This window comes from Aulonocara stuartgranti, assembly GCF_965226115.1.
Source record: "Aulonocara stuartgranti genome assembly, chromosome: 17".
NCBI lineage: Eukaryota > Metazoa > Chordata > Actinopteri > Cichliformes > Cichlidae > Aulonocara > Aulonocara stuartgranti.
In genome coordinates, this window is record NC_138953.1 from 5,092,264 (window position 1) to 5,120,122 (window position 27,859).

General features: G+C 41.4%; 1 protein-coding gene across 3 annotated transcripts; it reads right to left on the reverse strand.

Moving 5' to 3' along the window:
• On the reverse strand, positions 1 to 27,836 carry LOC309692589 (basic helix-loop-helix ARNT-like protein 2). Of its 3 annotated transcripts, none has more exons than XM_082511235.1 (18): positions 27,818 to 27,836; positions 26,710 to 26,820; positions 20,521 to 20,632; positions 20,344 to 20,391; positions 20,220 to 20,261; positions 19,803 to 19,960; positions 19,642 to 19,724; positions 19,477 to 19,569; positions 16,932 to 17,049; positions 14,415 to 14,564; positions 8,457 to 8,694; positions 5,597 to 5,703; positions 5,291 to 5,441; positions 5,108 to 5,163; positions 4,909 to 5,020; positions 4,588 to 4,678; positions 3,663 to 3,765; positions 1 to 2,693 (listed from the first exon to the last, which is right to left on the reverse strand). In XM_082511235.1, exons 1-18 carry the CDS (start codon positions 27,819 to 27,821, stop codon positions 2,536 to 2,538), a joined length of 1,935 nt encoding a protein of 644 aa, XP_082367361.1. In that variant the 5' UTR covers positions 27,822 to 27,836; the 3' UTR covers positions 1 to 2,535. The 3 variants fall into 3 exon arrangements, with proteins under 3 accessions (XP_082367361.1, XP_082367362.1, XP_082367363.1); XM_082511236.1 differs by lacking the exon at positions 27,818 to 27,836 and adding an exon at positions 27,342 to 27,642; XM_082511237.1 differs by lacking the exon at positions 14,415 to 14,564.
• Between the last annotated feature and the right edge of the window lie 23 nt (positions 27,837 to 27,859).

Consider the following 27,859-nt stretch of genomic DNA (forward strand, 5'->3'; position numbering starts at 1 on the left):
TTACTTAAAAATGCTCTTTTACTGACAAAGTCTTCCCCCTCGGCTCTGTTACAGCAGATACAATGACAACAGTTATCACATACAAACATCAGACACTTTGTCTTTGATAGCAGGGCATGTTCATCATGCTTCAGTGTCCATTTCACATGGCACAGATGGCAAAAGTATGTGGTGAGTTTTCCTTGTAAAGCCAAAAAGAGCGTCTTACTCATGACTTCCAACTGAACCCCGTCAGATGCGACATGCATTCAAGGCAACAGAGTCACATTATACTTTCAAGATTTGAGGAACCAGTGGTATAACCAGACTCTACATGAACTATACTGAGGCCAGTCACTGCAAATTAAACTAAAATTCACCTTTACTTTCACTCTTGTAACCTCAGAGTAAGCTCGGTAACGACTGTGGCTACAGCTCTTGCTCAAATCTAAACGTCCGCTTGCATTCTGACCTCTGACAGCTAATGACAGTATATCTGAGCTACCTACAATGTTGAGATTATTCACGAGTGGCTCTACTACACAAATATCACAGCTCATTTCTATGCTGATATTCTGGGGCCAAAACAAAGGAAATCTGTCCTCAGAATCCTTTGGCTCCTCAAAGGAGTTCATTGTACAAGAGATCACGTTAGCATCATGTTAGAACGTCTCTGTTAACGGGCAAACACTACAGCCTGACTTCAACTTCATCCTTTAGTGTTAATTCATGATAGAAACATAGATTTTACCAGCTTTATGTTACATACTGAATATAAACACCCTTGCATTTTGTTTTCTTTGTGTTCTCTTTTACTTAATCTATGGATTTTTACAAGGAGGCCGTAATCACATTTCTCTAAACTGTAAATACATGACTGTGATTTGTAAAGTCACACTTCCACATGATATTCTTGCCATACAACTTTGTTTTGTGTGGTTAAACTGTTAAATGTGAAGCTGATTTATTACTAGGGTTTAGCTTCTTCCTGTTAAATGAGAAACCAGGTGGTCAGACATATGTAAGAAATTTATAAAGACTACAGAGTCTACCATTCCTACCATTCATTCAGCAATCAGAACTGTAAACAGTATTCAATATTCAAGTATTTATTTTAATAAAAACAGTCCTGAAGTAAAGCGTTCTCCTTGAAACACATTCCCTTCGTAGGTCCTCGTAGCATTAGCGATCCTTGCTAGTAGCCCCATTGCTAGCTAAATGTCAAAGTTGGAATCTGTGTGTTGATTGTGCTAGATAATAACATGAAACCTTTTAACCACATTATTGTTATAATTCTTTGATTGTCTCTAAGTGTAAACCAAGCATCTTTGCTCATGTGGTCCGATTAGGTGACAAAAGTGCTCGGCTAGCTCAGTAGAAGCAAAAATCAGACACACTTCTGGATCATTTGTGTATACAAATGATTAGGAATGAACACAATTTCTTTTAAATAATACAGTACGTGTGATTCAAGCGCTGGGTGTCTTTGGCAATCTCGCAATTCTGATAGTCCATTATCAAATACAGCCCATGATCTGCATGTCCCCAGCAGTGTCTGTTGTCTAGTGTCTAGTTTGTGTTGTTTTCTTCACCCCATTACTGCCACTACAGGTTTGTGAAGTGCGATGGAGAATGAAGAATTCACAAAATACTTAAATAATACTAATTAAGCAGTAGGGGTTTGTTTTATAGAGAAACTACAAGGTGATTAACTTTTTTTCTCCTGCAATTACGATCTTACAAAAATTTGGCATTTGTGAATCACTGCAGAATTTTAGGTAACAGTATTTATATGTGACACAGTGTTTTTAACTCACCCCACACTGCGTGGCTGTGCTGGGCATGTCCAAAATGAAAATTAGCTGAACCAGTAGTGGTTGTTCAAGGACTGAGGTGCCCTGATTTGTACATATTTAGCTGCAGTTTTTAATCAAGGAGCTAAAAAGGACACATTCTTTTTAACCTTCTTCAGCAATTTACTCATCAGTTTTTTCTTTTTTTTTTTACTTTTACTTAAAATGTGTCTGATGGGAATCTTTAACATACGATAAAAAAATTGAACAATCAGACAATGTATGAAAAACAAGTCATTCCTAAAACTGTACCAAAGGTTCCACAAATGTCAGTGTTTGAGGTTTCTGTAGCAGCACTACTGCACATTACAGGACTTCTATGCTCCTTCAGACCTTGGTGGCCTTGGTGACTAAGGGCAGCAGAGCAAATAGATTTCCCTGCTGTTGAAGGTCTCGTCTCCAACCCCTATTCAGGATGCACAAGTGTTACTAAGGAAGACACTGTATCACCGCAGGCTCCAAGGGATCTTCAACCAGACCTTCTTTCAAGCAAAAACGAAGTACCCGCAGGCTAATCTCAGTCACAACACTTCCTGTACACTTCCTGTTCAGCGGTCCTCAAGTCTGACATGTTGTGACTTTTGGTACAAGTCCTGTAAGTTCAATTGTGCAAGGCCAGTTCAGGTATCAGGCAGATCAGAATTAACTGAACTGCCTAGTTCTCAGCTGTGAGAGAGAGCGAGGCCAAGAGTCTGAGCACCCTCTAGAAAGGCCAGTGTAAATCCTCCAACTCCCCTGATTGACCCATGTTCACGTCCGTCTCCAGCAAGCTCATGATGACCGCCATGGCAGCCTCGTCGCTGCTGAAGCTGCTCAGGCCTGGCACCACCATGCTGTCCAGGTCCAGCTGGGCGGGCTCGCCTGAGTGAAACACGAGCAAAACAAAAAATGAGATCTGAGAAAAAAATAACACCTTTAACAGTGTCCGGTAAGCGGAAAAGAACAGAGTGACGTCAAGTCAAGCAGCCGGAGCCTGAGCTTCAGCAGTGATGGGCTGGAAATGTTCCTACAGTACAACTGCTGTGGGAAACAATATTTGCTGTCTGGACTGGTTTACGCTGCTGTTGTCTTTAAAAATGAAAAAAACAACAACAACAATCTAGCACATGGCTCTGTGTCCAGCTTTTATTTATTTTATGTACTTTTATGTGCCAAAGCATCTCTAAGCAACGCTAACATAATTTAATAAGTGATGTAAGTAACATAATGCATAGCTTTAAAATAATAATAATGAATAATATGTTACTCTTTTTGAATAATGACCAAAAATCTCATCAATAATTTTAGTTTGCTCATTTTTGCTAATTAAAATGCTCATTTTAAAGTAGCATTTTACCATTAGCTTGTGGGAGCTGCTAGGTTAGCTGGTTTCAGTTAGCTTCTTTTGCTTTGGCAAAGTTACAGAAGACACTGGCTTCAGCTTCACTGCTTTAGCATCCTTTTTTATTCTAAGGAAAGACAGAGGCAAAATCATTGGGAAGTGAAGTGATGAAGCTTCAGTTCAGAAACTGTTACATTTTTTAAATGTGTCACTCACTGACTTTACCTCAGTTTTGTGCATGTGTATACAGTATATTCTGCTTTTATGAAGTTTATCCATAAACTGCTGTTGTATTGCCTAAATTTGGATTGCTTGCTTACATCTTTTCTTGGCCTGCAGCTGTGAAATCACGAGTGGGATGCACACCATAAACAGCCGAGGTATTTACTAATACAAAATATAAAGTGGTGCTCAGTTACTCTCGTCCTTCACTGCAGACTGCAGTACAGGAAAAAGAAAAGACAGAAACTGTTAACAGAGTGTATTTGTGATGGTCTTGCTGGCAGTACCTGCGCTTTCAGAAGTTGAGCTGCTCGTCCCTGCTGCCGTCCTTGAGTCAGACTGGGACTGGGACTGTGATGAACTGCCTGCTGCGTCCTCCCTGCAGGATGCCTGCAACAAGCCATTATACATTAAAACAGCGTGCAGGACCCTGCGCTTCACCTTTCTCCACTGAAGTGTGTAATTAAACTCAGGAAAACAAGCTGCTTTCCTCTTTCTCACACACATCTCCTCCTACATTTGAAGAGTTTCTTGTCTACAGGGATGATGATACACCTTGTGAGGATGCTGTGGTGGAAGTACAGTTCAGAGCTTTGCATTATATAAAGTAATGGCATACTGACAAATCTTGATACTTTAGATAATTATAAAAGTGTTATTGTGAATTCAATCACAATATCGGACCTCCCCATGTCACCATCCAGCCATCTATTCATCCATTTTACAAACTGCTTATTGAATTTAGGCCCACTTTAGGCCACTAAGTGGCCAAGCATGCAGGTTTATTTACTCTGAGAGAAATGCTGAAGTTGCCAGAGGAAGCACAGCGAGTACGTCCAAACTCCATACTCAAAGGCCTTAGCCAACCACGAGGTTCAAACCAGGAACCTTCCTGCTGTAAGGTGGCCCCCATTAAAATGGCATGTTTATCCAAATTTCCATAAAATGATCAACCAGAATGAGAAATACTCCTAATGTTTCACCGGAAAACGAATCGCACCATTCCTCCAAATCCAAACAGTAAAGATTCAGGATTTCAAAAAAAAAGTGCCAGAAGTTCAAAAAAGGGCAAAAACTATAAACTAAAGGATGAAATATTATGAATAAATTAACCCCCAGCAGCACACCAAGCAAACTGATTCCAGTTGGTGCTTCATGGTTACTGTTAGTAACAGTGGGGAAGTTGCCTGTCCTATTATTTAGGTCACTCACACTCCTGCTGGTTTGTGGGGACACCAGTGGACATTTCTCCTGGGCTGGGCCAAACGGACTCGAAGCTCCGCTTGATGGAGATGAGTTCACCCTGTCAAAAAAATTATAAAACATTGGGTCTTGATGCATGCTCAATCATCCAGGTAAGTAAAACACTGGATTTATCACAAACGGGGTTTCAGTGTTATTCTGGATGTTTTTGTACCAAATGTTCAGATTTATTGGAGCATCTATCAGAAAATATGACGCCTTTCTACGAAGAAAAGCAACATGATTTTAAATTCATCGAGCCTTGACAAACAGAGAGTTGACAGACTGTACCTGTAGGAGTCGATGAGCTCATTTGCGATTTGGGTCCCAATGCTGCCAGCGTAGATCATTGTGCCGGTGCCACTGGAGAAGCCGGGAATTACTGGTATTTGCTTTATGTCGTCTTTTAAGGCAGGAGGACAAAAAAAAGCTCAGACAAAAAAGACACATGACAGCACGGTGAATACACGGCTCTGTGTGCATCTCTTACCCTGGAGTGCCTTTGAGCTGCCTGCCTCCTCCTCATCTTTTGTGTGACCGGGCCCCCTGTTGGTGCAATGGAGTATTTTAACTGCTTCATCCAGAACAGAGTTGTATTAAAAGCTTTACTACGGCAGCACGGTGCATATGAAAGAGCAACAATAAAGTTGAAACGACAGCAATTGGTACTTACGAAATAACCCTATTTAAAGACACGATAAACTCAACTTCTTTGGTCCATGGATTTGTGAAACTAAACCACTGACTTTGGAGGGAAACGTAGGAGCCGTATTTTGTTTTAAACTTGTAGCACTGTGTCTCAATCTTCTCTTTGCTTCGAAGCACTGCCAAGAGATTTGACACATGTCATCACAAAGCAAAGTGAAAAAAGTCACTACAAGCGCTTTCCTTTTCTTTTCCTTCTGACCTGAAGACAAACTGAGCTATAGTTATTTTAGCATAGATTCAGTTTGGCATCAGTTGTGGCTTTGCTAATTACCTTGCCTGTGCTTTCCTGCAAGGTGCTGCAGGTCATCTTGGTGAAAGTACTCATAGCAGGATGTGCCGAGAACTTCCTGCGGCAAATAACCAATGACGGTTGTGGCTCTGAGGGAAAAAAAGAGAGGAAAAAGATGGAGTTTAGTGATTCTGGTCTTGCTTCTTTCACTGCCTCTCAGGATTGTGCCAATTAAAAATAGTAGAGGGAAATGGAACCAAAGCAAATACAGAATAGATAACACTTCACAAAAAGGGACACGAAAATTTGCTTAGTCACCTGCAAACAAACAAAGAACGAATCAGGAGCAATCTGATCGCTAACAAAGTTGTTCGTTAGGACTAGAGCTTATAGATTGCTCTATTTAATTATTAGCTACTGTATTTTGCAGTCTAGTGGTATCAGCAATATCCGATAAATTAACATTTTAAAAAGGAGAAAAAGGAAAAAAAACAACCTTCAGCTATGATATGAATGTTGGCATTACACAGTTTGTCCACCAGAGGGCACTGTGCCACTTCCCTGTTGCCAAGATGTGTTTCAAATACTACAAATCCAGCGATCAACTGATCGGATCAGAGCTGGACAGAGTGTGGATGAATGTTAGGGGAATGTTATGTTTCGTACATCTGGGCGGAAAAAAAAAAGCAACCTATTAAATTCCTCAATCACCTATAACCAATATAGGCACTGGTCTTAAAAATCCTTTATTGGACAGGCTGTAGTTAATACTTTTCTAATAGCTCCAGATCCAAACCCTGCACAAAACCCCTCCACTAACTATTTATTCATTAGCATGTTCCTCTTTCTGTGCTGCCAAAAAGAGTCATGATTCATAGTTACTGTGGAGGATCTACTGTAACAGCACACAACTTAAACATTACTCAAAAATTACCAACTACTTTTGTATTCCAGGGTAACAATGCAGTTACGCGATGATTGTCTTTACAATTATTGCCTTGTTGAGACTGTAATCATCATATTTAGATACTCATATTCAGTTCACCTGTGCCTAAAATTTAGAGCAAGTAAAAGTAAATTAGAAGATAATAGAAAGAAAAGATACGGTTAGACGGAGGTCAACAAAGCATCAGAATAGAAAAATTAAGCAATATGCCTCGAAAATGGACAACAAAACAAATGAAAAACAGAGTAGAGAAACGAGCGTCTGTGTTAGCGTCACAACTGGAAGAAATGGGCTGAATGACATGTGATTACATCCAGAAAAGCTTAAAAAAATAACTGCAGAAAACTGGGTTACAGTGACGACAGAGACGGGGTGATAGTGGATGAGTGGATGAAGTGGATGTTCAGTGATGAATCACAAATCCACATTAGTGAAGGAGATGATGCTGGAACCTCTGTGTGGTGCTGTTTGTTGGCGATACAGTCCATTTTATCTTACCACAGAGCAAAGACTGTTAAATCCTTTTTTCAGGAAAAACTTAGGGGGCCAATAACCGTCCTGCAAAGCTGATCTGTCACCCACTATCTGAGAAAAGACTAACTGTGATTCTGGTCATGACTTTTCCTTTGCTTCATGTCTAAAAAATGCTATTAATAATGTCATTTAATGTATGTTTCATGAAACCAAAATATTCAGCCATTAAACACAAATGGGTTTATGTCATATTTGTGGATGGTTTATTTGCTACATTGCAAATAAATCTGACTGAAATTGATTGGAATTTTGGATAATATGTAATAAATAAATGGTTACATTTTGATCAGGAAGGCTAATGAAGAAACAGGGAGATTAGCTTCCAGACAGTTATGAACTAATTCATACTTGACACGCCACTGAAATAGCATATGTTCATTTCATTCAAAAACAGTCGCTTTAAGCTCCTTTAAGTACGATTAGGATCCTACGATAATACAGAGAAAACCTCAACAGTCACACAACCCCATATGAGCAAAAACTTGGTGACAGCAGGAAGGAAAAACTCCCTTTTAAGAGGAAGAAACCTCCAGCAGAATCAGGCTCAGGGAGGGGCAGCCATCTGGTTGGGGGTGAGAGGAGGTAGGAAGACAGATCAAAGACACACTGTGGAAGAGAGCCAAGCCAGAGTAATTAATAATAGTAATTAGTAATAACTAATGATTAGATGGTGTATAAACATATACAGTAAAAAGAAGAAGCAGTCAGTGCCTCACAGGCACAGCAGTCTAGGCCTATTGTAACATAACTAAGCAAGGGTCACCTGATCCAGCCTGAACTATAGTTTTAAGTCTAATCTTGAAAGGAGAGACAGTGTCTGTCTTCTGAATCCAAACTAGGAGCTGGTGTCACAGAAGAGAGGCCTGACAGCTGAAAGCTAGGGTACTTTTAAATACTCTAGTAAGTATTCAAGTAAGCCAGCAGTCAGTCAAGGCTCTGCCAGGGTGATATGGTACTTTGAAGTAGATGTTGGCTTGTTTTATAGTAAGTATTCATTAAGGCATTCCTGATTCGTTCTTCGGCAACTAAGAAAGTTTTCACCTCCCTTATCATAAAGTGTTAGCATAGTATAAATAAGCCTCTCATGTAACATTCATCAGTCACACACATGGGTAATTCATTTAATAAAGTGATTCACTATACTTGTGTTGTGAAATTACTTCCCAAAAAATGAGAAGAGATTTTCACGTGATGCCCTCAAGATGCTCAGGTCTTTCTGAGAAACAACGGCAGACACAGAAATGATTATCTCCACTGACAGTCCGACCGACAAATCTCACACTGCTGCGCTCAGAGGCCTCCACACCACGCAACGCCTCTGCCATTCTTTTCTCAGCAGAACTGCGTGCGCACAACAAATCCATGACTCACGGCGGAAAGATACATGGTGCACATGAATGTAGTTAGAAAGGGGAAACTCACTGTTGATCTACAAAAGTGAACTTGCCGTCAATCGCACAGCGAGTGACGAACTCAGTGGGCTTGACGTTGATGTCTTTGGAAGGCTGATGGGACGCGTGAGAGTAGAGGCGGCACATGGTCACCAGGCACGTCAGGGTCGAGCTTTCCTTGTCGGCGTCGGCCTCCAGCGAGTCCAGCTGGCTGCTCGGCCAGCTCCGCATGTACCCGGTGCAGTGCAGTGTGCAGAATCTGTAAGTGTCTGCAGGTAGAAAACAAGTCGTGTGTATGATATAATATCCTTTCTAGTATTGTTAGATTGTGTTTTGGGTGAACTGTGTATATTTAGTGGCACAGAACATAAAATCAGACCTGGTTTCAACAGTCCAGCTTATTTTTCAGGCAACATGAGGAAGCAGCTACTCCTTCAAACGTCACTCCATGTTAGATAAAAACAACATGCTTTAATTCACAGCTGCCGTTACAGCTTACCTGAAGACAAAAATCTACAGGTATTGTTTAAGTTTCAACACGTGGGTTCATATTTGTTTAAGCTTTTTACAGAAAACCAGAAACTGGGTTGGCCAGTTCCTCTGGTTTCAGACAGTAAGCCTGTCAAAGAGAGGTTTGACTTCTGAATTTCTCATGTGGATTCTTTTAAACAAGAAAAAGCAAACATGAGAACAGTGCTTAACAGTGTAACTCACAGTCATGTGAACAAGAAATCCTCCCGTCTCCTTTTCATATCAAAGGTTTTATGTATCAGGATATGATTTAAAAAAATCACCAGATCTCAACCCAACTTAAATGCTGTGGCTGTGCATAAACAAATGCCTGCAAACTTCAGTAAACTAAAGTAATGTTAGAAACAAGAGTGCGCCAGAATTCCTCCACAACAATGTGAGACGTGGATGAAGTCACACAGAAAACCATTGGCTGCTAAAAGTGCTTCTACAAGCTGCTGAATCACAGAGTGTGTTTCCTTTTCCACACACTGCTTCGGCAACCAATAACGAGCGAATGGGCTTTTTTGCATTATGTGCTGATATATAAAACCACAAAAGTTAAAGAGGGTGTGCTTTCCTCTTCACATGACTGCCTGTGTTTCAGTAATATTGGTACATAAACCAAATCCATGTCACTCAGGAATAAGATACAGCACATCAGAGTTGTATACACTTAAAATAAAGCAGGAGTGAAAGTGAGCCCTGCCTCTCACCTTATGACAGCTGTGATGTGCTTCAGGATCTTCATGATAGTAAATCAGATTGTCAGTTAAGAAAATAGATTGATGGATAAATAATGCTACTAAATAACATTAAAATATTCCTAATTATTTTAGAATGTAAGTGGGAAAATCATACTGAAGCCTACAATGTACTGTAGACTGTAACGCAGCGGTCCCCAACCTTTTTTGCACCACAGACCGATTTATGTCCAAAAATATTTTCACAGACCGGCCTTTAAGGTGTCGCAGATATATACAATATACAACAAAACAAAAGAGGCCGGAGGACCGCTGCTGTAACGGACTGTAAGGCAGTTGCTTGGTTTTTCCACTGAGTGGTACCAAAGCTTCATTTTCTGCTGCACAGTTAGCAGAGTTTGACCAGCTACTAATTTGGTGATTACACAATGGCTAGCAGTGACCTACTTACTGTGCAAAACAACATGTTTTAAATTGTGGCATCTAAGACTAGAAAAAAAAAGTCTTTATGCAGTCATGTTTGTTTCTTTATTTAAGTCACTGTTGATGTGAAAACATACAAGTATCTAGAGAATTAGTAGCTTAATAAGCAGCTCCATAGAACAAGAGAAAATGTGAAGAGAAAAGCCACTCTCATCCACTCTCCACCAAATTTTAATAAGATAATTTCTTTACTTCCCCAACATGCAAACTAGACAGGGCAAAAACACTAAGTTCACTCCATGTGCTTGATTTCCTGCAGCTGCCTAAATTTTGGCCTCATTGCTTACAGACATATTTATATATAAAACACCCAGCACGCCCCTGCGGGCGGTTTATCCTTCAAGCTCGGGTCCTCTACCAGAGGCCTGGGAGCTTGAGGGTCCTGCGCAGTATCTTAGCTGTTCCCAGGACTGCGCTCTTCTGGACAGAGATTTCCGATGTTGTTCCCGGGATCTGCTGGAGCCACTCGCCTAGCTTGGGAGTCACCGCACCTAGTGCTCCGATTACCACGGGGACCACCGTTACCTTCACCCTCCACATCCTCTCGAGCTCTTCTCTGAGCCCTTGGTATTTCTCCAGCTTCTCGTGTTCCTTCTTCCTGATATTGCTGTCATTCGGAACCGCTACATCGATCACTACAGCCGTCTTCTTCTGTTTGTCTACCACCACTATGTCCGGTTGGTTAGCCACCACCATTTTGTCCGTCTGTATCTGGAAGTCCCACAGGATCTTAGCTCGGTCATTCTCCACCACCCTTGGGGGCATCTCCCATTTTGACCTCGGGACTTCCAGGTTGTACTCAGCACAGATGTTCCTGTACACTATGCCGGCCACTTGGTTATGGCGTTCCATGTATGCCTTGCCTGCTAGCATCTTGCACCCTGCTGTTATGTGCTGGATTGTCTCTGGGGCATCTTTACACAGCCTGCACCTGGGGTCTTGCCTGGTGTGATAGACCCCAGCCTCTATGGATCTTGTGCTCAGAGCTTGTTCTTGTGCTGCCATGATTAGTGCCTCTGTGCTGTCTTTCAGTCCAGCTTTGTCCAGCCACTGGTAGGATTTCTGGATATCAGCCACCTCCTCTATCTGCCGGTGGTACATACCGTGCAGGGGCCTGTCCTTCCATGATGGTTCCTCGTCTCCCTCCTCTTTCTTGGGTTTCTGCTGCCTGAGGTATTCACTGAGCACTCGGTCAGTTGGGGCCATCTTCCCAATGTATTCTTGGATGTTCCTTGTCTCATCCTGGACTGTGGTGCTGACACTCACCAGTCCCCGGCCCCCTTCCTTCCGCTTATCGTACAGCCTCAGGGTGCTGGACTTGGGGTGAAACCCTCCATGCATGGTAAGGAGCTTTCTTGTCTTTATGTCAGTGGTTTCTATCTCCTCCTTTGGCCAGCTTATTACCCCAGCAGGGTATCTGATCACGGGCAGGGCGTATGTGTTGATGGCCCGGATCTTGTTCTTACCATTCAGCTGACTCCTCAGGACTTGCCTGACCCTCTGCAGGTACTTGGTGGTTGCAGCCTTTCTAGCGGCCTCTTCATGGTTCCCATTTGCCTGTGGGATCCCCAGGTACTTGTAACTGTCCTCTATGTCTGCAATGTTGCCTTCTGGTAGTTCAATCCCCTCAGTTCTGACTACCTTCCCTCTCTTTGTTACCATCCGACTACACTTCTCCAGTCCGAACGACATTCCAATGTCATTGCTGTATAGCCTGGTAGTGTGGATCAGTGAATCGATGTCTCGTTCACTCTTGGCATACAGCTTGATGTCATCCATGTACAGGAGGTGGCTGACAACTGCTCCGTTCCGTAGTCGGTATCCGTAGCCGGTATCCGTAGCCAGTCTTGTTAATGATCTCACTGAGGGGGTTCAGGCCTATGCAGAACAGCAGTGGGGACAGAGCATCTCCTTGGTAGATCCCGCACTTGATGGTAACTTGTGCTATGGGCTTGGAGTTGGCCTCTAGTGTTGTACGCCACATCCCCATTGAGTTCCTGATGAAGGCTCTTAGGGTCCCATTGATCTTGTACAATTCTAGGCATTCCAGTATCCAGCTGTGGGGCATTGAGTCATATCAGAATCAGAATCAGAATACTTTATTGATCCCTGGGGGAAATTATTTAATCCCTGGGGGAAATTATTTATAGGCCTTCTTGTAATCAATCCAGGCAGTGCACAGGTTGGTCAGTCTGGTCTTGCAGTCTCGGCTGATTGTTCTGTCTACCAGTAGCTGGTGTTTTGCACCTCTGGTATTCTTGCCAATTCCTTTCTGTGTCCCGCTCATGTATTGACCCATGTGCCTGTTCATCTTAGCCGATATGATACCTGACAGGAGCTTCCATGTAGTACTGAGGCAGGTTATTGGTCGGTAGTTGGAGGGGACCGGTCCCTTCTTGGGGTCCTTGGGGATCAGGACCGTCCGGCCTTCAGTTAGCCATTCCGGGTGTCTTTCGTTAACTAGCAGCTGGTTCATTTGTGCTGCCAGACGCTCGTGGAGTGCAGTCAGCTTCTTCAGCCAGTAGGTGTGAACCATGTCGGGCCCTGGTGCTGTCCAACTCTTCATACTGGAGACCCTTTCTTGGATATCTGCCACTGTGATGGTTACTGGACCCTGTTCAGGGAGGTCGCTGTGGTCTGCCCTCAGATCCTCTAGCCACTGAGCATTGCCGTTATGGGTTGCATCCTTCTCCCATATGCTCTTCCAGTATTGTTCTGTCTCCAGCCTTGGTGGTGCTGTTCTCTTATTGTTCCCTTGCCACTGAGAGTACACCTTTGCTGGTTCTGTGGAGAACAGCTGGTTTATTCTCCTGCCTTCTATCTCTCTGGTGTACCTCCTCAAGCGGCTGGCCAAGGCTGTGAGTCTTTGCTTGGCAGTTTCCAAGGCCTCAGGTATGGACAGCTTGCTGTATTTCTTAGGCACCTTATTTGTCGCACCTTTCTGCAACTCCGTTAGTTGGCTAACCTCCCTCCGTGCTACTTTGATCTTGCCCTCTAGCCTCCTTCTCCATGGAGGGTACTGCCCCTTGTGGCTGTTCAACTTGTAGCCAAGCATCTCACTGATCACTGCTGCCGTATTGTAGATCAGCTTGTTAGTGTCGGTAACCGTGGTTGTAGGTATTGTCCGTAGTGCTGCATTAACATCATCTAGCAGACCTTCTGAGGGTACTTCACGTAATCTTGGTAACCGGCTACGGGGGATCCAGGTTTCAAGCTTGGCCATGATCCTATTTTTCAGGTCAGTTCCTCTCGCACTCAACGATCCTTCTCCTATCGCACTTGGGGCTATGTACCCAATCTCGGGTGGGGGTGATGATATCTCCCCCCTGACCTGGCGTCCTGACTCCTCCTTGCCGTAGCATTTGTGTTGTACCTCGTCAATCTCTAGCTGTGAGAGCAGTCCCTTCTTTCGAATGTTGGAACACTGAGCTACTAGTTGTTTCGCTGTCATTGTGGATGTTGGGTATCGAAGAATCCATAGGTCCCTCATCCTATTCATGTAGCCCCTTCCGCCGGGGTTACTTGCGTAGTAGCATTCCAACAACGCCCTGTTTTCGTCCCTTGCCCACCGATGCCTTCTTGTTCCAGTAGCCCACTTTTCGTCAGGGTGCCCTGGTTCCTCAACACCTGACGTGGACCTTGTTGATCCGGGCGACGTCCGAGCCGGCATGCCTTCATATTTATCTGTCTCGCTCATGTCTGCGGTAGGCTTGCTTAGCATAGGGGGTCTAGCCTTAGGACCCTTACTGGATACAGACGCCCCAGGCAGATCCTCTGTTCCAAAGGCGTGTAGTTTAACCACTACGCTATCCAGCTGCTATATATATATATATATATATATATATATATATATATATATATATAAACATATCATATATTTTAATTCATTTTATTTTAATATATAATGTTATGTTTTTGGTAGGCATCTTCAGACCTCTTCCTCATCTCTTTAGCTCTGCAGGACCAGGACTGAACCTGAGCGTTTATACAAAGTGGAACAGTTTCAGTCTATTCAATAAATAACTCACTCGGGCTGTTTCTCGCAGCTGAATCACCTTAAGCGCTCTCATCAGAGCAGCGCAAGATAAACAAGACACTCCAAAGTCTGAAGCTATGAATAGAGCCAGTGTGTGTGTGTGTGTGTGTCTTCACTGAATCTAAATTCGATAAGCAACAATATTAGACTGGTGCAGTTGCTTGAGCCTTCATGTTTCACCAGCATATTCACAGCACGTCGATTATTAATTGATACTTCATATCTACACGTCGTGCCACCTCCAGACTGAACCCACCTTTCTTTTTTGAAGCTGTAGGCAGCGAGTGTTTGTCCTCGTGTTTCTCTGTCAGTCGACTGTGCTTCATGCGGCAGAAGAAGGATCGCCGAGCTCCGGTGGTTAAGTGGGTCGCTCTGACAGGAGCATCCACCTGGACCTGAACCCCAGCTGCACACAGAAGGACCACATTCGTGACTGGGACACGTAGTGCTTATTCTGTTTTTCTAAACATCATCTCATACAGACTACTGTGCAAAACACTCAAGCCACCACTCATTCCTTTACATTTTCCTAAGAAAATAAATAGCAATTAACTGAAATGTGGAAACTTGCATGAAAATAAAGCATATAAGGCAAAAACAAAGGTTGTTCAGTTCCAACAAGCCTGAAAGTCAATATTTGACATGGCCACCTTTATTCTTCAACACAGCATGAACTCTCTTTTGAAGTCAACCGTCTTTAGTCTTCATGAGCACTTCTCCAGGCTTCTTGATGTTCAAAGCTCTCCTTTAGATGTTGGCTTCCTTTTGTTCCTTTTTCTCTTAGGTTGATCCCATACTGCTTCCATAAAGTCCAGGTTCAGGGGAAGGCAATCCATGACTGATAGCATTTTTGGGCTGTGACCCAGGGTTTTGAGTTTATTTTGTATTTTAGTTTTTCTTATGTTAGATTGCATTAATGTTAAGTTCTTGTGTTGTTATTATTAGTCAGGATTTAGTTGAGTTTCAGTCTAGTTTATGTTATCATCCATGTCTCCTTGTTTATGAGTCTTTTTCTGTTTGTCATGTGTTATCATCTCGTCTGTGTAGGTTCCCCTTGTGTGTCTCTCTCTCGCTCCCTCTCTCTGTATTTTGTGTCAAGCTTGCGTGTCCCAGTTCATGTCTCTCCATGTTTCCATGTTTCTTTGAAAGTCTTGTTTCCATGTTCAGTGTGTTAAGTTTTGCTTCCCCTGTGGCATCATGATTATTTGTGTCAGCTGTGTGTATTTAAGTCCTCTGTCTCCCTCTGTTCATTGCTGGTGTGTCTGTTTTCCCTCCTCTGATTCCAGGTACCTCATGATTCTGTTCAGCTTACGTCATGTTTACTAGTTACTAATAAACATGACATAAGCTGAGTTACTCCCATACTCCTGCTCAGAATCATGTTCATGTCTCGTTTGTCATAGTTTCCTAGCTTTTCCCAGTTTAGGTTTTAATTTAAATTTTGGCCCTGCTCATTTTTGCCTTGTTTTGTAATCATGTTTTTTGGCCAAATAAACATTTTTTGTTAAGATTCAGTACCATCTCCTTCCATGTCTGCACTTGGGACCACGTCACAAACACACCGGCTGCCCCGCTGTTTCAGTTTTATTGTATGTTTTTCTGTTCAGGTATGCTTTTACTGCACTGACGCCTTTACCATGCTAAACAAAATATAGCAAATTTTAGAAACTGAACCAATCAGATTTTCCTAATCAGACAAAAATCTGGCCTATTCTGTTTTTTTTTTTATGATTCTTGTCTATATTCATAATTTGATCAGTTATGTCAAGATCTTGTGATCACTTTCTTTATGACATGACAATTAGATACTGTTCATCTGCTGTAGATAGTTTTTTTGGGGCTGGCACTCCTTTATATTGCTTCATATTGTCCACTTGTTTAGTTTTTCTCAGTTTTCTTTTAAGGCACACTGCACACCATGACAGGATATGTGAAATTATGTCAGAGACGCCTAATAATAGCTCTTGGTTGGTGCAAACATACTATTTGATGACTGTTAAATTGTGTTATCATTGCTATTTTTCATAAATTAAAAAAAAAACAACTGAATTTGTGGTTTTTCCTACCCTGTTACTGGCATCAGGGTGCTAGTAACAAAGTGGCTAAAAATACAATTTCCAACTTGACTGATAAGTTGTCTGCATACACACTGTCACTCTGTGTACACCTCACCTAAGCACACTGAGTTCCTTGTTTTGCTTCAACTCAATTTTATTTATATAGTGCAGAATCATAAGAAAAGTCACCTCACTGTGTTTTATATTGTAAGATTAAGACCCTACAAAACTCTAGGTGAGACTCAAACAATGAAGCAACCCCCTATGAACAATCACTTGGTGACAGTGGGAGGAAAAACTCCCTTTTAACTGGAAGAAACCTCCGGCAGAAGCAGGTTTAGGGAACAGCAGCCATGTGCTGCAATCAGTTATAATTGAAGGGAAAACAAAAAAAAGAAACAGAGGAGAAAAGAGACCCAGTGCAAAGGGAGAAAGAAGACAAAAATATAATAACATGCTGCAGTATTGTATAAACAGTGGACACTGAAAAGAGGCGAGTGGTGAAGAAGTGCACAGTGCCTATGGGAGCATTTCCAAGGGATGGTTCAGGGTCACCTGACCCAGCTCAAACTATCAGCTTTAGCAAAAAAGAGAGGAACTGTTGCTCAAGACCATGTTGAAAAGAAATCACAAGAAAGACTGTCTCCTTGGAAGAAATAAGGAAATGAGGTGTGGCTCAAGACATTTGCACAATACTGGAGCTCCGGTGGACTTACTTGCTGCATCAAGAAGACGCTGACGAGGGTACATCTCTGACGAAGACAGCTGTTCCTTCACTTTGTTGATGTCTTTGTGGTGGATGAAATCAAACAAGCTCTGCCCAGTCAGTTCCAACTGTGAATACAAATGTTGTACATCTATTTACTCAGCTTTTTAATGTTTAGTAAATTCAATTTCATTAAATTTTTTACAAAGCACTAAGTCACAACTACAGCGCCTCAAGGCACTTTAGTTGCACTAAGGTAAAGGCCCTACGATAATACAGAAAAAAAACCAAAAATCAGACAAGTTCCTTTGAGCAAGCACTTGGCAACAGTGGGAAAGAAAAACTCCCTTTTAACAGGAAGAAACCTCCAGTTGAACCAGGATCAGGGCGGGGCAGCCATCTGCTGTGACCACTTAGAGGTGATTGGAAAAGAAGAGCGAAATATAAAGTTTTAGTCTTAAATGCACTTTTTTCCACTGCTCTGTATGGTCTAAGTAAGGGCTGATATCATTGGTACACAGCCTTGGCTGTGAGCACAGAATCCCCACCCAACTGCTATTCTAATGTTTTTGTTTGGAAGTGACAGCCAACTATTATACACTGTATATTAGCAGCTAAATCATGCTGTGCCTTTTTTTCACTTTCAGTGATGTTATCTCCTTGTACATAATCCACTGCCATGCAGACATGGACTCGTTTCTTAGAAGCTTTTCTTTGCTATCCCTCCTAATCACCATTCCTCTCTGCTTGCACACAGTGAGTCTTAAAGTTGAAACTGTAGAGCAAAGCATGCACTACAGGGATACTTTCAAAAATGTATCAAAGCTTAGAGATTAATAGCTGTGCAGAAACATCAGGGCATTGCCTTGATTATTAACTTTTACTTGCAGTGCTGAGTCTTCATCAGAGCATCAATAAAATGCTTCATACTGAACAACAATTTATGTGAACACTGAGTTGTAAAGATTTAGTTCAGCCACAAAGGACTGTGGATAGTGTGGAACATTTACAAATGAATTTATTCTAAAAATAATAATAATAATAATAATAATAATAATAATAAAAATATAAAACTTCTACTCTGAGCGTCCAAAAGGTTAAAAAAAAAGTTTTCATATTGTTTCCTTGATTTAACAAAAGCCAAGAGGTTGGTTACTAACACTTACTGCAAACAGGAAGCAACATTAGCCTTTATCTGGTGATGAATGCAGATCCACTTCAATCCACTTTTGTTCTGTTTTTGGGCTCCACCATCCCCTGAGGGAAATGTCTGGCTCTTCATCTTCTAAATGTTACTATACCTGTCATTTGATGCTGGGCAACTGCACAACTAAAAACTACATCTTTTTAAATTTAAGGTCATTTAATGACCTGTTTTTAAAAAGCAATTCCTGACAGTACATGTGAATATAAATGGTCACCATGAAGGTGTTGTCATATACAACTAACTGCATTGGCAATAGCCAACACTGACTGTACTGACAACTAAAGAGTGAAATATTAATATTCTATCAATAATATAATATTGATAGATTAATATTGATATTAGTGTAAAATTGTTACGGCTCCAGACTCTCTTCACTTGCCTCACATATTCAGTGTAGATTATATACCAGAGGCCGTTCCTGATTCAAGGAATTTATGCTTCCAAATCATCGATCCTTAATGTTAGGAAAATAACTACTGTGGAGCCACAACAATCACGTAGTGAAAATCTAATATCATAATAGCCTTGGTTATAACGCAGATAACTTTGGAGATAACATCAGTCCATGAAAACAATGAAACATTGCATTCTATATAAACCTTTTGCCAGCCTCTTTTTTCAGTGATATATATATATATATATATATATATATATATATTTATATAAACACCCAGCACGCCCCTGCGGGCGGTTTATCCTTCAAGCTCGGGTCCTCTACCAGAGGCCTGGGAGCTTGAGGGTCCTGCGCAGTATCTTAGCTGTTCCCAGGACTGCGCTCTTCTGGACGGAGATCTCCGATGTTTTTCCCGGGATCTGCTGGAGCCACTCGCCTAGCTTGGGAGTCACCGCACCTAGTGCTCCGATTACCACGGGGACCACTGTTACCTTCACCCTCCACATCCTCTCGAGCTCTTCTCTGAGCCCTTGGTATTTCTCCAGCTTCTCGTGTTCCTTCTTCCTGATATTGCTGTCATTCGGAACCGCTACATCGATCACTACAGCCGCCTTCTTCTGTTTGTCTACCACCACTATGTCCGGTTGGTTAGCCACCACCATATATATAATATAGGACCTAATTTATATATATATATATATATATATATATATATATATATATATATATATATATATATATATATATATATACATATATATATATATATATATATATAAAATTAGGTCCTATATATATAATATAGGACCTAGCTATTTTACAAATTTTGTGAGGTACTTTGTTCAGTTTTACCGATCTGTACTTTTACATCTTCATTTTGCTAACATTCAGAAAAAGAGAGAGCTGCAACCAGTAAATGAATATTGCAAGTCGTGTGGTGGGAGGGTAACACACCCGGCTAAAGTTGAGGATCTTGGAGACGGATTCGGAGATGAACAGGATTTTCGCCCGGTCACAACTTACGACTAAAAGGAAACCATCGGCAGCCTGGTAGATACACAGAAATACGTGTTAATAAAAGCATAAAAGCGTGAATGAAACAGACGTACGAGGACATACCCTCAGCAGAAGGTGTCTGAGGTCATCGTGAGGCAGGATGGAAGGCTTGCAGGTGGTTTCTGAAAAGGCGCTGCCCATCCCAGCTGAAAGCAGGGGAGCTTTTAGAGTGACAAAAATCAACATCACTGACCACTTAAATCACCACGTGGGTTAAGAAGTACCTTTGAGGGCTTTCAAGTGCTGCACAGCCTTCCGCAGCACAGTGAGTTTGTCGAGCTTTCGAGCCATGGGCTGACAGGCAGGGATCATGGCAGCCAGCTCATCAATCAGATTGTTCATTTTGTCTCTCCGCCGCTTCTCAATTTGACGGTGAGGCTCCCTGTAGGCACATTCAGCCATCAGACAGTCTGTATCTTAGAACTTGAAAGGGGAATGCATAGCTACATTACTACCTGCTGTGTCTTTTCTGGGGGGAAAAATAATTACCTGGAAATTGTAATGGAGCTATTTTAAGACTGTCTAAGTCATTAGGGTTTTAAATAGCTGACATCTTAAACTAAATGAGACCAAGGAAAGCTACATGAGACTTTTTTTAAAGCCACAGACGGCGCAGTCGTTTGATATAAAAATAGAATCACCTGAAGCATTTCATTTTGACTTGCTGATCCTCCCCTTCAGATCTGCAAATGAAAGCATCAAAAATCAAATTCTTTTTTCAGCACGGTCTAACTCAATGCAGATACAGCGGACAACTCAACGTACCTGCTGAGGTCATCGTCCATTTGGATGTCAAGGCTTTGCCTGTGAGATCGGTTGGACAAACGGTGCGTCATTTAGTTTGTGTACATTGTACCATATAATTTTAGCTACAGGCATAAACAAGAGTGAAATGTCTCAGAGTTTGTTTTTTCTTCTTAGACAACATAACACTGCTCTTACTGTACATGCGCATCTGACCTCTCCTCCACATCTCCCTTTCGTTTCCTTGGCAGCTCGACAGCTGGCAGCAAGGAGCCTGCTTGGCTTGGCCCTTCATCCTCTGGAGCAGGATCTGATACATGAAAACAATCACCACAGTGATGTGAGAAGCTACAAATGAACACAGTACAACAACCTTGATCTTTCTAATAACGCTTGCTCTGTTTACACTATGAATGAATGAATGGAGGCTGGGGTTTCTGATTTTAATGAGTTGACTTTATATCAAATGAAAATACCATTAAAGATCTTAAAAAACACGTTGAGATTATTCTGACAGTCAAAAATCATCACCCAGGTATCTGGTATATCAGTGGTATGTGACTAAAAGGAGGAGACTTTATTTAGTAGGCTAAAGACTTTTTTCATCTACATGTATGAGTGAATAAATAATGCTTAATTTGAGTTTTGAAGGTTAACAAACTCAACTGTTTTACTGTGTTTTGCTGTTTACAAATTATATTTTTGAACATACACAAATTGTTTGTCTTTTTGAAAACGAGCACCATCAGAATGACTCATATAATTTTTTCTGCATTAACAGGCGGAAAGTATTTTTGAAGGCTGAAATCTCAGCCAGGAATGCTCACTTTAAAGGCTGACCCAAAAACAATTTTATAGCTGGACAGCTCATTTATTTTTCCCATTTTGCCCTGTTTTCTTGCCAATTTTCATACACACATTCTGTTTCTAGGCAAACTTTTGATGCACTGGCTAAAAGTTGCCGTTACATGGCGCCAAACCCCCATGCTATGCACTCCTGCAGTTTAAATAGGGTTTGGCCCATTGTATTCACTAATGCTTATATAATACTGTAACACTGACCTACTTCTTACTCGGGGATCCCATTCTATAAAGTATGACATCTATTTGTGAGGAAAAATGTTTTGATAAAGTGACAGACACGTATCTAGGTGAAGAAAAGCAAATAGCACAATACTCAAACTGAACAAAAAACCCATTTTATGTTTGAATCTTTAAAGTACAATAATATATATTGTAAATAAAAGTTTATTTTTAACAGAAAACCCAGAGGTTGTCACAGTGACCCTTTTCTCACGTACATGTGTCCCACTAACAAGCACAGCAAGCTTTCACTATCAACAAAAACTCTTACTATGAGATCAGGGCCCGACTGAACTTTAATGATATTGACATCATTTTCTTTAATCCCTCCAGAGGAGTTTAGTGGGTCATCACTGACGCAAAAGTGAAATGTGGGAGTGACACTTGCAGGCTCTCACTTCCACCCACCATGGCTTTTCACTGCTAGTTGCTGCACCACACACTTTTTTTCCCCGTTTCTTTGTTAGTCAAGAAATGTGTTCTCCTGCCACCTGCACCAGCACTGCCAAGTCATATTTAAAGCAATGCCCCTTGCTTTTATCGGTGCAAAGTGCAACACTGAGTCACGCCCAAGCTGAGAGCACCAGTCGTGACTAGAGTACTGATGAGAGGCCAAGCCAGCCTGCAGGGTAGCAGATGACATACCATATTACAGAAACGCAGGAACACAGGCCACCACCTGTGGTGGAAATGCACAGGAGTGTAACTCAGTATGAAACAGAGTCAGCATGTTATGACCTACATGTACTTCTCCACCTTTAAGTGTACCACTTGAATCACTTCAAGGTATTTGGAGGTGGGGATGTTTTGGGGTCTTTTGTGAGCTCACAGTTTCTTTTTGTGGGTGTGATTTATGTTTGAGTTCTTTGTTATTATTTTTGTATGCTCTGGCTCTACACCACCCACACCAAAGGATCACTTTTTCTCAAAGTCTTCATTTGGGTCATACCTGCGGTTGAGGGAAAAAGTTTGTATATGGCCTGATTTAGTTTGTTGATACCCTAAAAAAACTATAATACACCACTTAAAGTAGCACAGTTACTCTAATTTAATACATTATAAACCAACACGTAGCCATTTTCTTGATAAGCTAAAAACGATGACTCTCCCACATAAGACAAATAAACAAAAAATAAATGTAGCCCTAATTGTGTGGACAGCAGGGGCTTGCAGATAACTAGCTACTGGAAGGCTTTTAAGTTGTGATGACACCATTACCTAAACATACTGACACCAAACACTAACTGGGATTTTGCACTTAAGCTCAGAATATGCGGCTTTCAACAACACAATTATAGATATGATACAAATTATCTTACCAACTAGTAATGACAGGTTTTCCATACCATGCTGGCACAAAAACATAGAGGTGCTTTCAGAAAATGTCCACAAGTGTGACGTACAGGGGCTGTCACACCAGAGGTCAAAAACATCACACAAGAGGACGTGATATCTTTAAAACAAATAAATCAAACACGTTTGAACACTTTTTATTCCTTTTTGGCCACTTTCAAATTCAGCAGTTCCTGAAATTTGCTGCTATGTGTGTGTGTGTGTGTGTGTGTGTGTGTGGGGGGGGGGGGGGGGGGGTAAATTGCTAATGTTATGTCATTAGAATAAGGATCTAAGCGTGACGAGTTTGGAACTTTAATCTTTTTAGAGTGTAGAAAATATGAATGGGAGAGGCAGGACAAAAAGGTACACACAGAAAATGAACAGAGATCCACACAGAAGGGAGGCAATCCTAACAGGACAGCCAAAGGAAAACAAAATTTACTTAAAAATATCACTTCTCGCATATCTTGATCAATTTAGTTTCATACCAAGTGACTGAATGACTGCCTGTTATTAAGAACAAAGAAAGGAACTGTTGTTGCTTTGGTTACCTTAAAATATTTGACACTATTTGAACTTGTAAATAGTTGATGACATTTCATTCACAATAGACTGATTCCATTCAAATTTGAACTTGACATTTCACAAATTTAATGAGAATTACCACAAAGACACAGCTACTAAAAGGGAAACAAAATAACTACAAAGAAATGTAAAATAAGTAGAAAGAAACACAAGTTAAGTAGAGATAGACACTAAACAACTACACAATGACACAGGACTTCAAAATGATTAATTTAATTACAAAGAGTTAATTACAAAGAGATATACAATGAGAAGGAACAAGCAGAAATAACTATAAAGAGTAACCAAATGACTGCTAAGAGACACAACACTACGACAAGAAACAAAAGACACAGAATAACTCCAGTTAAACGTTAACTACAAAGAGTACTAAAATACACAAAACTAATAAAAAGAGGTAGAAAAACACAACAAAAATACATGCAGTGAGACTTAAAATGACCAGAAAGACACAAAAAACATGGAAAATGATGACAAGTGGGGAAAAAAGCACCACCTTCTATCTCAGCTGAATACTGAAGGTTAACTTCAGTATTTTCAACCAGCAGCAGGACATGAATGTATCAGTCGTGGTCTTTTGAACCTGTAAAGAAGGGTGTGTTCTGTGGCTCAATGCCTCGTAATTTTTCCATTGCTATAAACTATCTGGTTTACACAACAAAGAGCAAGGTGATTGGTTTAAATTGGTTATTAGGCACTCATTTATTACACTGCACAGATAAATACGACCTTTTGTGTATCTTTACACAATTTTACTCATTTGAGAAATTAAACCCATTTGATTTAATAGTGCCCCAGTTGTTTTTTAGTTAACCCTGTTAAAACCATGTTTAGATGTTATACAGTTCAGTACACAATAACCACCCATTACATTCATTTAGATGACAAAAGCTGAAAATGTAGAAGCTTTATTGAATCAGAATTGATAGCAGAGGTGTTTTACTGGACTGCATTTCATTTCATAATGTGCATAATAAAGTAAATGTCACATTATTCCAAGGCTCAGTGTCTCTGCGTACTTCTGGTAACATAACATAATAGCAGGGTTGTAGTTTTGGATGGATGCAGAAAGGTCAAGCCCTAAATCCTACAGTTACAGTGCAATATGTTCTGGGTTATTTCTGGTCAACTGACCTACAATTTCCTACAACCGCTAAAACCAGTACATGCTATTGCTAAGGATGTTTTGCAATAAGAGAATATTCTTTTACAAGTGGCACAGGGGCTATTCTGTTACAAAGCATGCGTTTTTTAACCTATACTGAGGTCAATGTACAGTTTACCAAAAAAATGTTCACAACAAAATAATATCTGAGTCTATGATTCTTTAATTGAGGTATTTATAGAGCAAATCACACAGTATTAAAGTATTTTGAACATGTATTTTAAGAACTGCATTTACCCCATTTAAACATACTTACTTAATTAACTGCCTAACAGTAACAATCAGTTTGAAGATGAAATCTTGTATTTAAAAGTTTGGTAACAGTTGTGTGTAGTTAAACATTTTAGGGGCTAGATTGTGTGGGATTAGGGTAGAGAGTTAATGTGATGGTTTCAACATTTACAGTAAATGATTACAGTGCTAACAGCTGTACTTTAAAATACTGACAGGACCATTTGAAATATATGGATTTACAGAGGAAAATTGGGTTATGTATGGCTTAAGAGGGCTTTATATTTTCATGCATGTTGTCATTGTGATAGCCTTTTAGCACAGAGCTAATAGTTTTACTACCATGAAATAAGTTTATCCACACTATTTACATGGTGATGTTACATTTGCAACCCAAATGGCTGTACTTAAGATTAGCTTTTGTAAAACAACAAAGGGCCAAATGCATATTCATGAGCACGAAAGACAAAAGGAGGGCAAGGCAGCTTTGAAGGAAAATGCTTTAGAAAATACCCAACTGGAAATTCTGGGTGCTAAAGTTTCATTGTTGAAAAGTGAAAATTTTAGTTTTCACATATACATAATGCACCTTACTCACAGTGGCTAGTTTGAGAGAAAATAACAAGTGAACACAGGTGTTACTAATCCATTTAACCAGGGCTTTGACCCAAACAGAATATCACTAATGTCATTAGTAACACCTGTGTTACCTACTGTTCCTGTCAAAATATCATACTGGGGAAAAGCGATACATTCACAGACCTATTTGACAGGTATTTGACAATAGCTTTCATATTCTCGTCATAATTTTAGATTGTATTTTGAATTAAATAACGTAAGGGGTTTACATCAAGTGTCTTTGCACATTTTATATAAACTGTATGATTTCTTTTCAATACCTAGATTTGAACTAATCTTCCATGAATGTAGCTAGCACTGAAACATATTTTTCAGACGTATTTACGCCCTGTAATGATTTACTCCTGTGCATTGTACTGTGTTTACCAGAATGTTAGCACTTAGACCACCGTGGTTCAACTTTTTTTTAAAAGTTCCGGTGATGGTTTAACCCCTTTGTGTTTTAATATCCCGCCGTTAGTCTGCATTATTTGAACTGAAGGGTTTGGTAGCTGACATTCCTCTGTGCTTCTTGGTACGGCTCGGAAACGGTAGGGAGCGACTGCTTCCCTCTGCTGCACACCGAAGGCAGAGCTGCTCTACTGCTCTACTGACCCAGTTTCTGAAAGAAGCTGAACGAGAAAGAATGTTGGGGGGGCAAATCTCGAGGAACCACGTGACAATATAAGCTCCTCGAGGCCAGTTTGGTGAAGGTTAGGCAAATATTAATATCAGCACCAGGCTTAGAGAAGACGCCGGGTTTTCGCAAAGGAACCGCTTGTTAGCAAAGTGTAAAAGTATTTCTGGGCTTTTGGGATGAAGTCGTCGTCATGGTTACAGTGACGTGTTTTTATCGTGAGTGTGAAGTTCGCCGACAAAACTCCCCCCTCCGCTCGCGTCCCCCTCCCTGGAAACGAGCACCACATAGTACGGGAATGAATGGAGAGGGTGTCACGCGCGTTGCCAGCCGACGCGTTCGGTTTTAGGAGGCAGGTGCCAGCTGCTCGAGACACCGGTGCGACGCACTGTAGCGGCTGGTCCAGCAAGGCTACTGCGACTGCTGCCACTCGGTTAAGTGTTATCGTTACTGCCGCTGTGAGGTCGTCTGCTCTCAATGTCCTCAATGTCTCTGTAAAGTTCTTTTTTAAGTAACCTTCACTCAATATAACCTAACTTGCCGTTAAAGAAAAAACACGTCAAGGGACGAAAGAAGTTCAGAACTAATTCGTGGAAGAAGGCATACCACTAGTGCTTAATTTATTTTTTCAGCTAATTGAAGGAGAAAAGTAGTTGCCCCAAAGAATATATTAAAAAGAAGCAAAGCTAAGCTACCCACAATAACCACAACGTCGTCAAGCCGGAGCCCCTACCTGCTGGCCTCTCCGCCGTCCCGTCAGAGCCCCCAGCCGACATGCCTACGGACTGCAGCCGGTGTGCCCGGTGAAGGCTTCGCAGCGCCGCGGCGCATGAGGAGCCACCAGCTGTAGTAGTAGCAGAAGGAGAGGAGGGAGGTTAGGAGAGCCGGGGTGTCGTATAATTGACTTCATTTTTCCCTCTCACCCGACTCCTCCTCCCCCCTATCTGTTTTTTTACAAGGGGGGGGGGGGAGTAGAAACGTGAGGGATGGGTGAGAGTGGAACACCCAGGTCCTTTAGGAAACAAGGGAAGAGTTCACACTTGTCTCGTCCTTAATCGCCTGCTCGCTTCATTCACAGCCGTGTTCACTCGACGGTGTTATAAGCTGCTGAGTCCATTCATATCAGCGCGACTAGAAGTCATGAATCAGTCGGAATGGAGAAAAAAATCTGTCAAAAAGAACCTATTCGCTGCGTGACGATAACATTCGTAGGAAATCGGTTATTTGAATGTACTGCTGTTTTGAAAACGCACTTAAAAATGTCAGCTTTTACTGTAAAGGGGTTTATCTTCGTTTTAAACCGTTGTTTTGGCATTTGGATGCTGGGAATAATAGTGGCACAGACTTGAATTTCCATTGGCACACCTTGGATATGTTAAAAGTCTGTCAGGAAGTGGATGGTCTGCCAGGAAACGTGGGATGACGCCGTGACGGCGCTAATAAACGAGCTCTCATTCATACAGCCGGCCTTGGCTTGACAGGACCGGTGAGGGATTGGTTTACCCGATGCAGCGCACGTTTTGGTGACCTGAAAAAGTACCAAGTGCGCGTCACCGACCTGACTTTGCTACTCTCTCGCGTTCCTCCAAACAGAGCTGCCACGCGACAGATGTCTCACTCTGAACTTATTTCCTGGAACCAACACGATCGCGTTCATGGGCTAACATTGAAGGAGTATATGGGATTAAACCAAGGTGGTCCTGCTAGACTGAGATTTTGAAAACTACAAAGTCGTTTCCTCTTTCATCAGAAGAAACCGAAAACCGTTATGTCCAAGCATGAACGTGTACACACAATAAACACATGTACATACATCAGCAACTTCAAAAAAACAAACATACCCATTATATCACGGATGTTAAAATCATGGCCCCCTGGGCCTT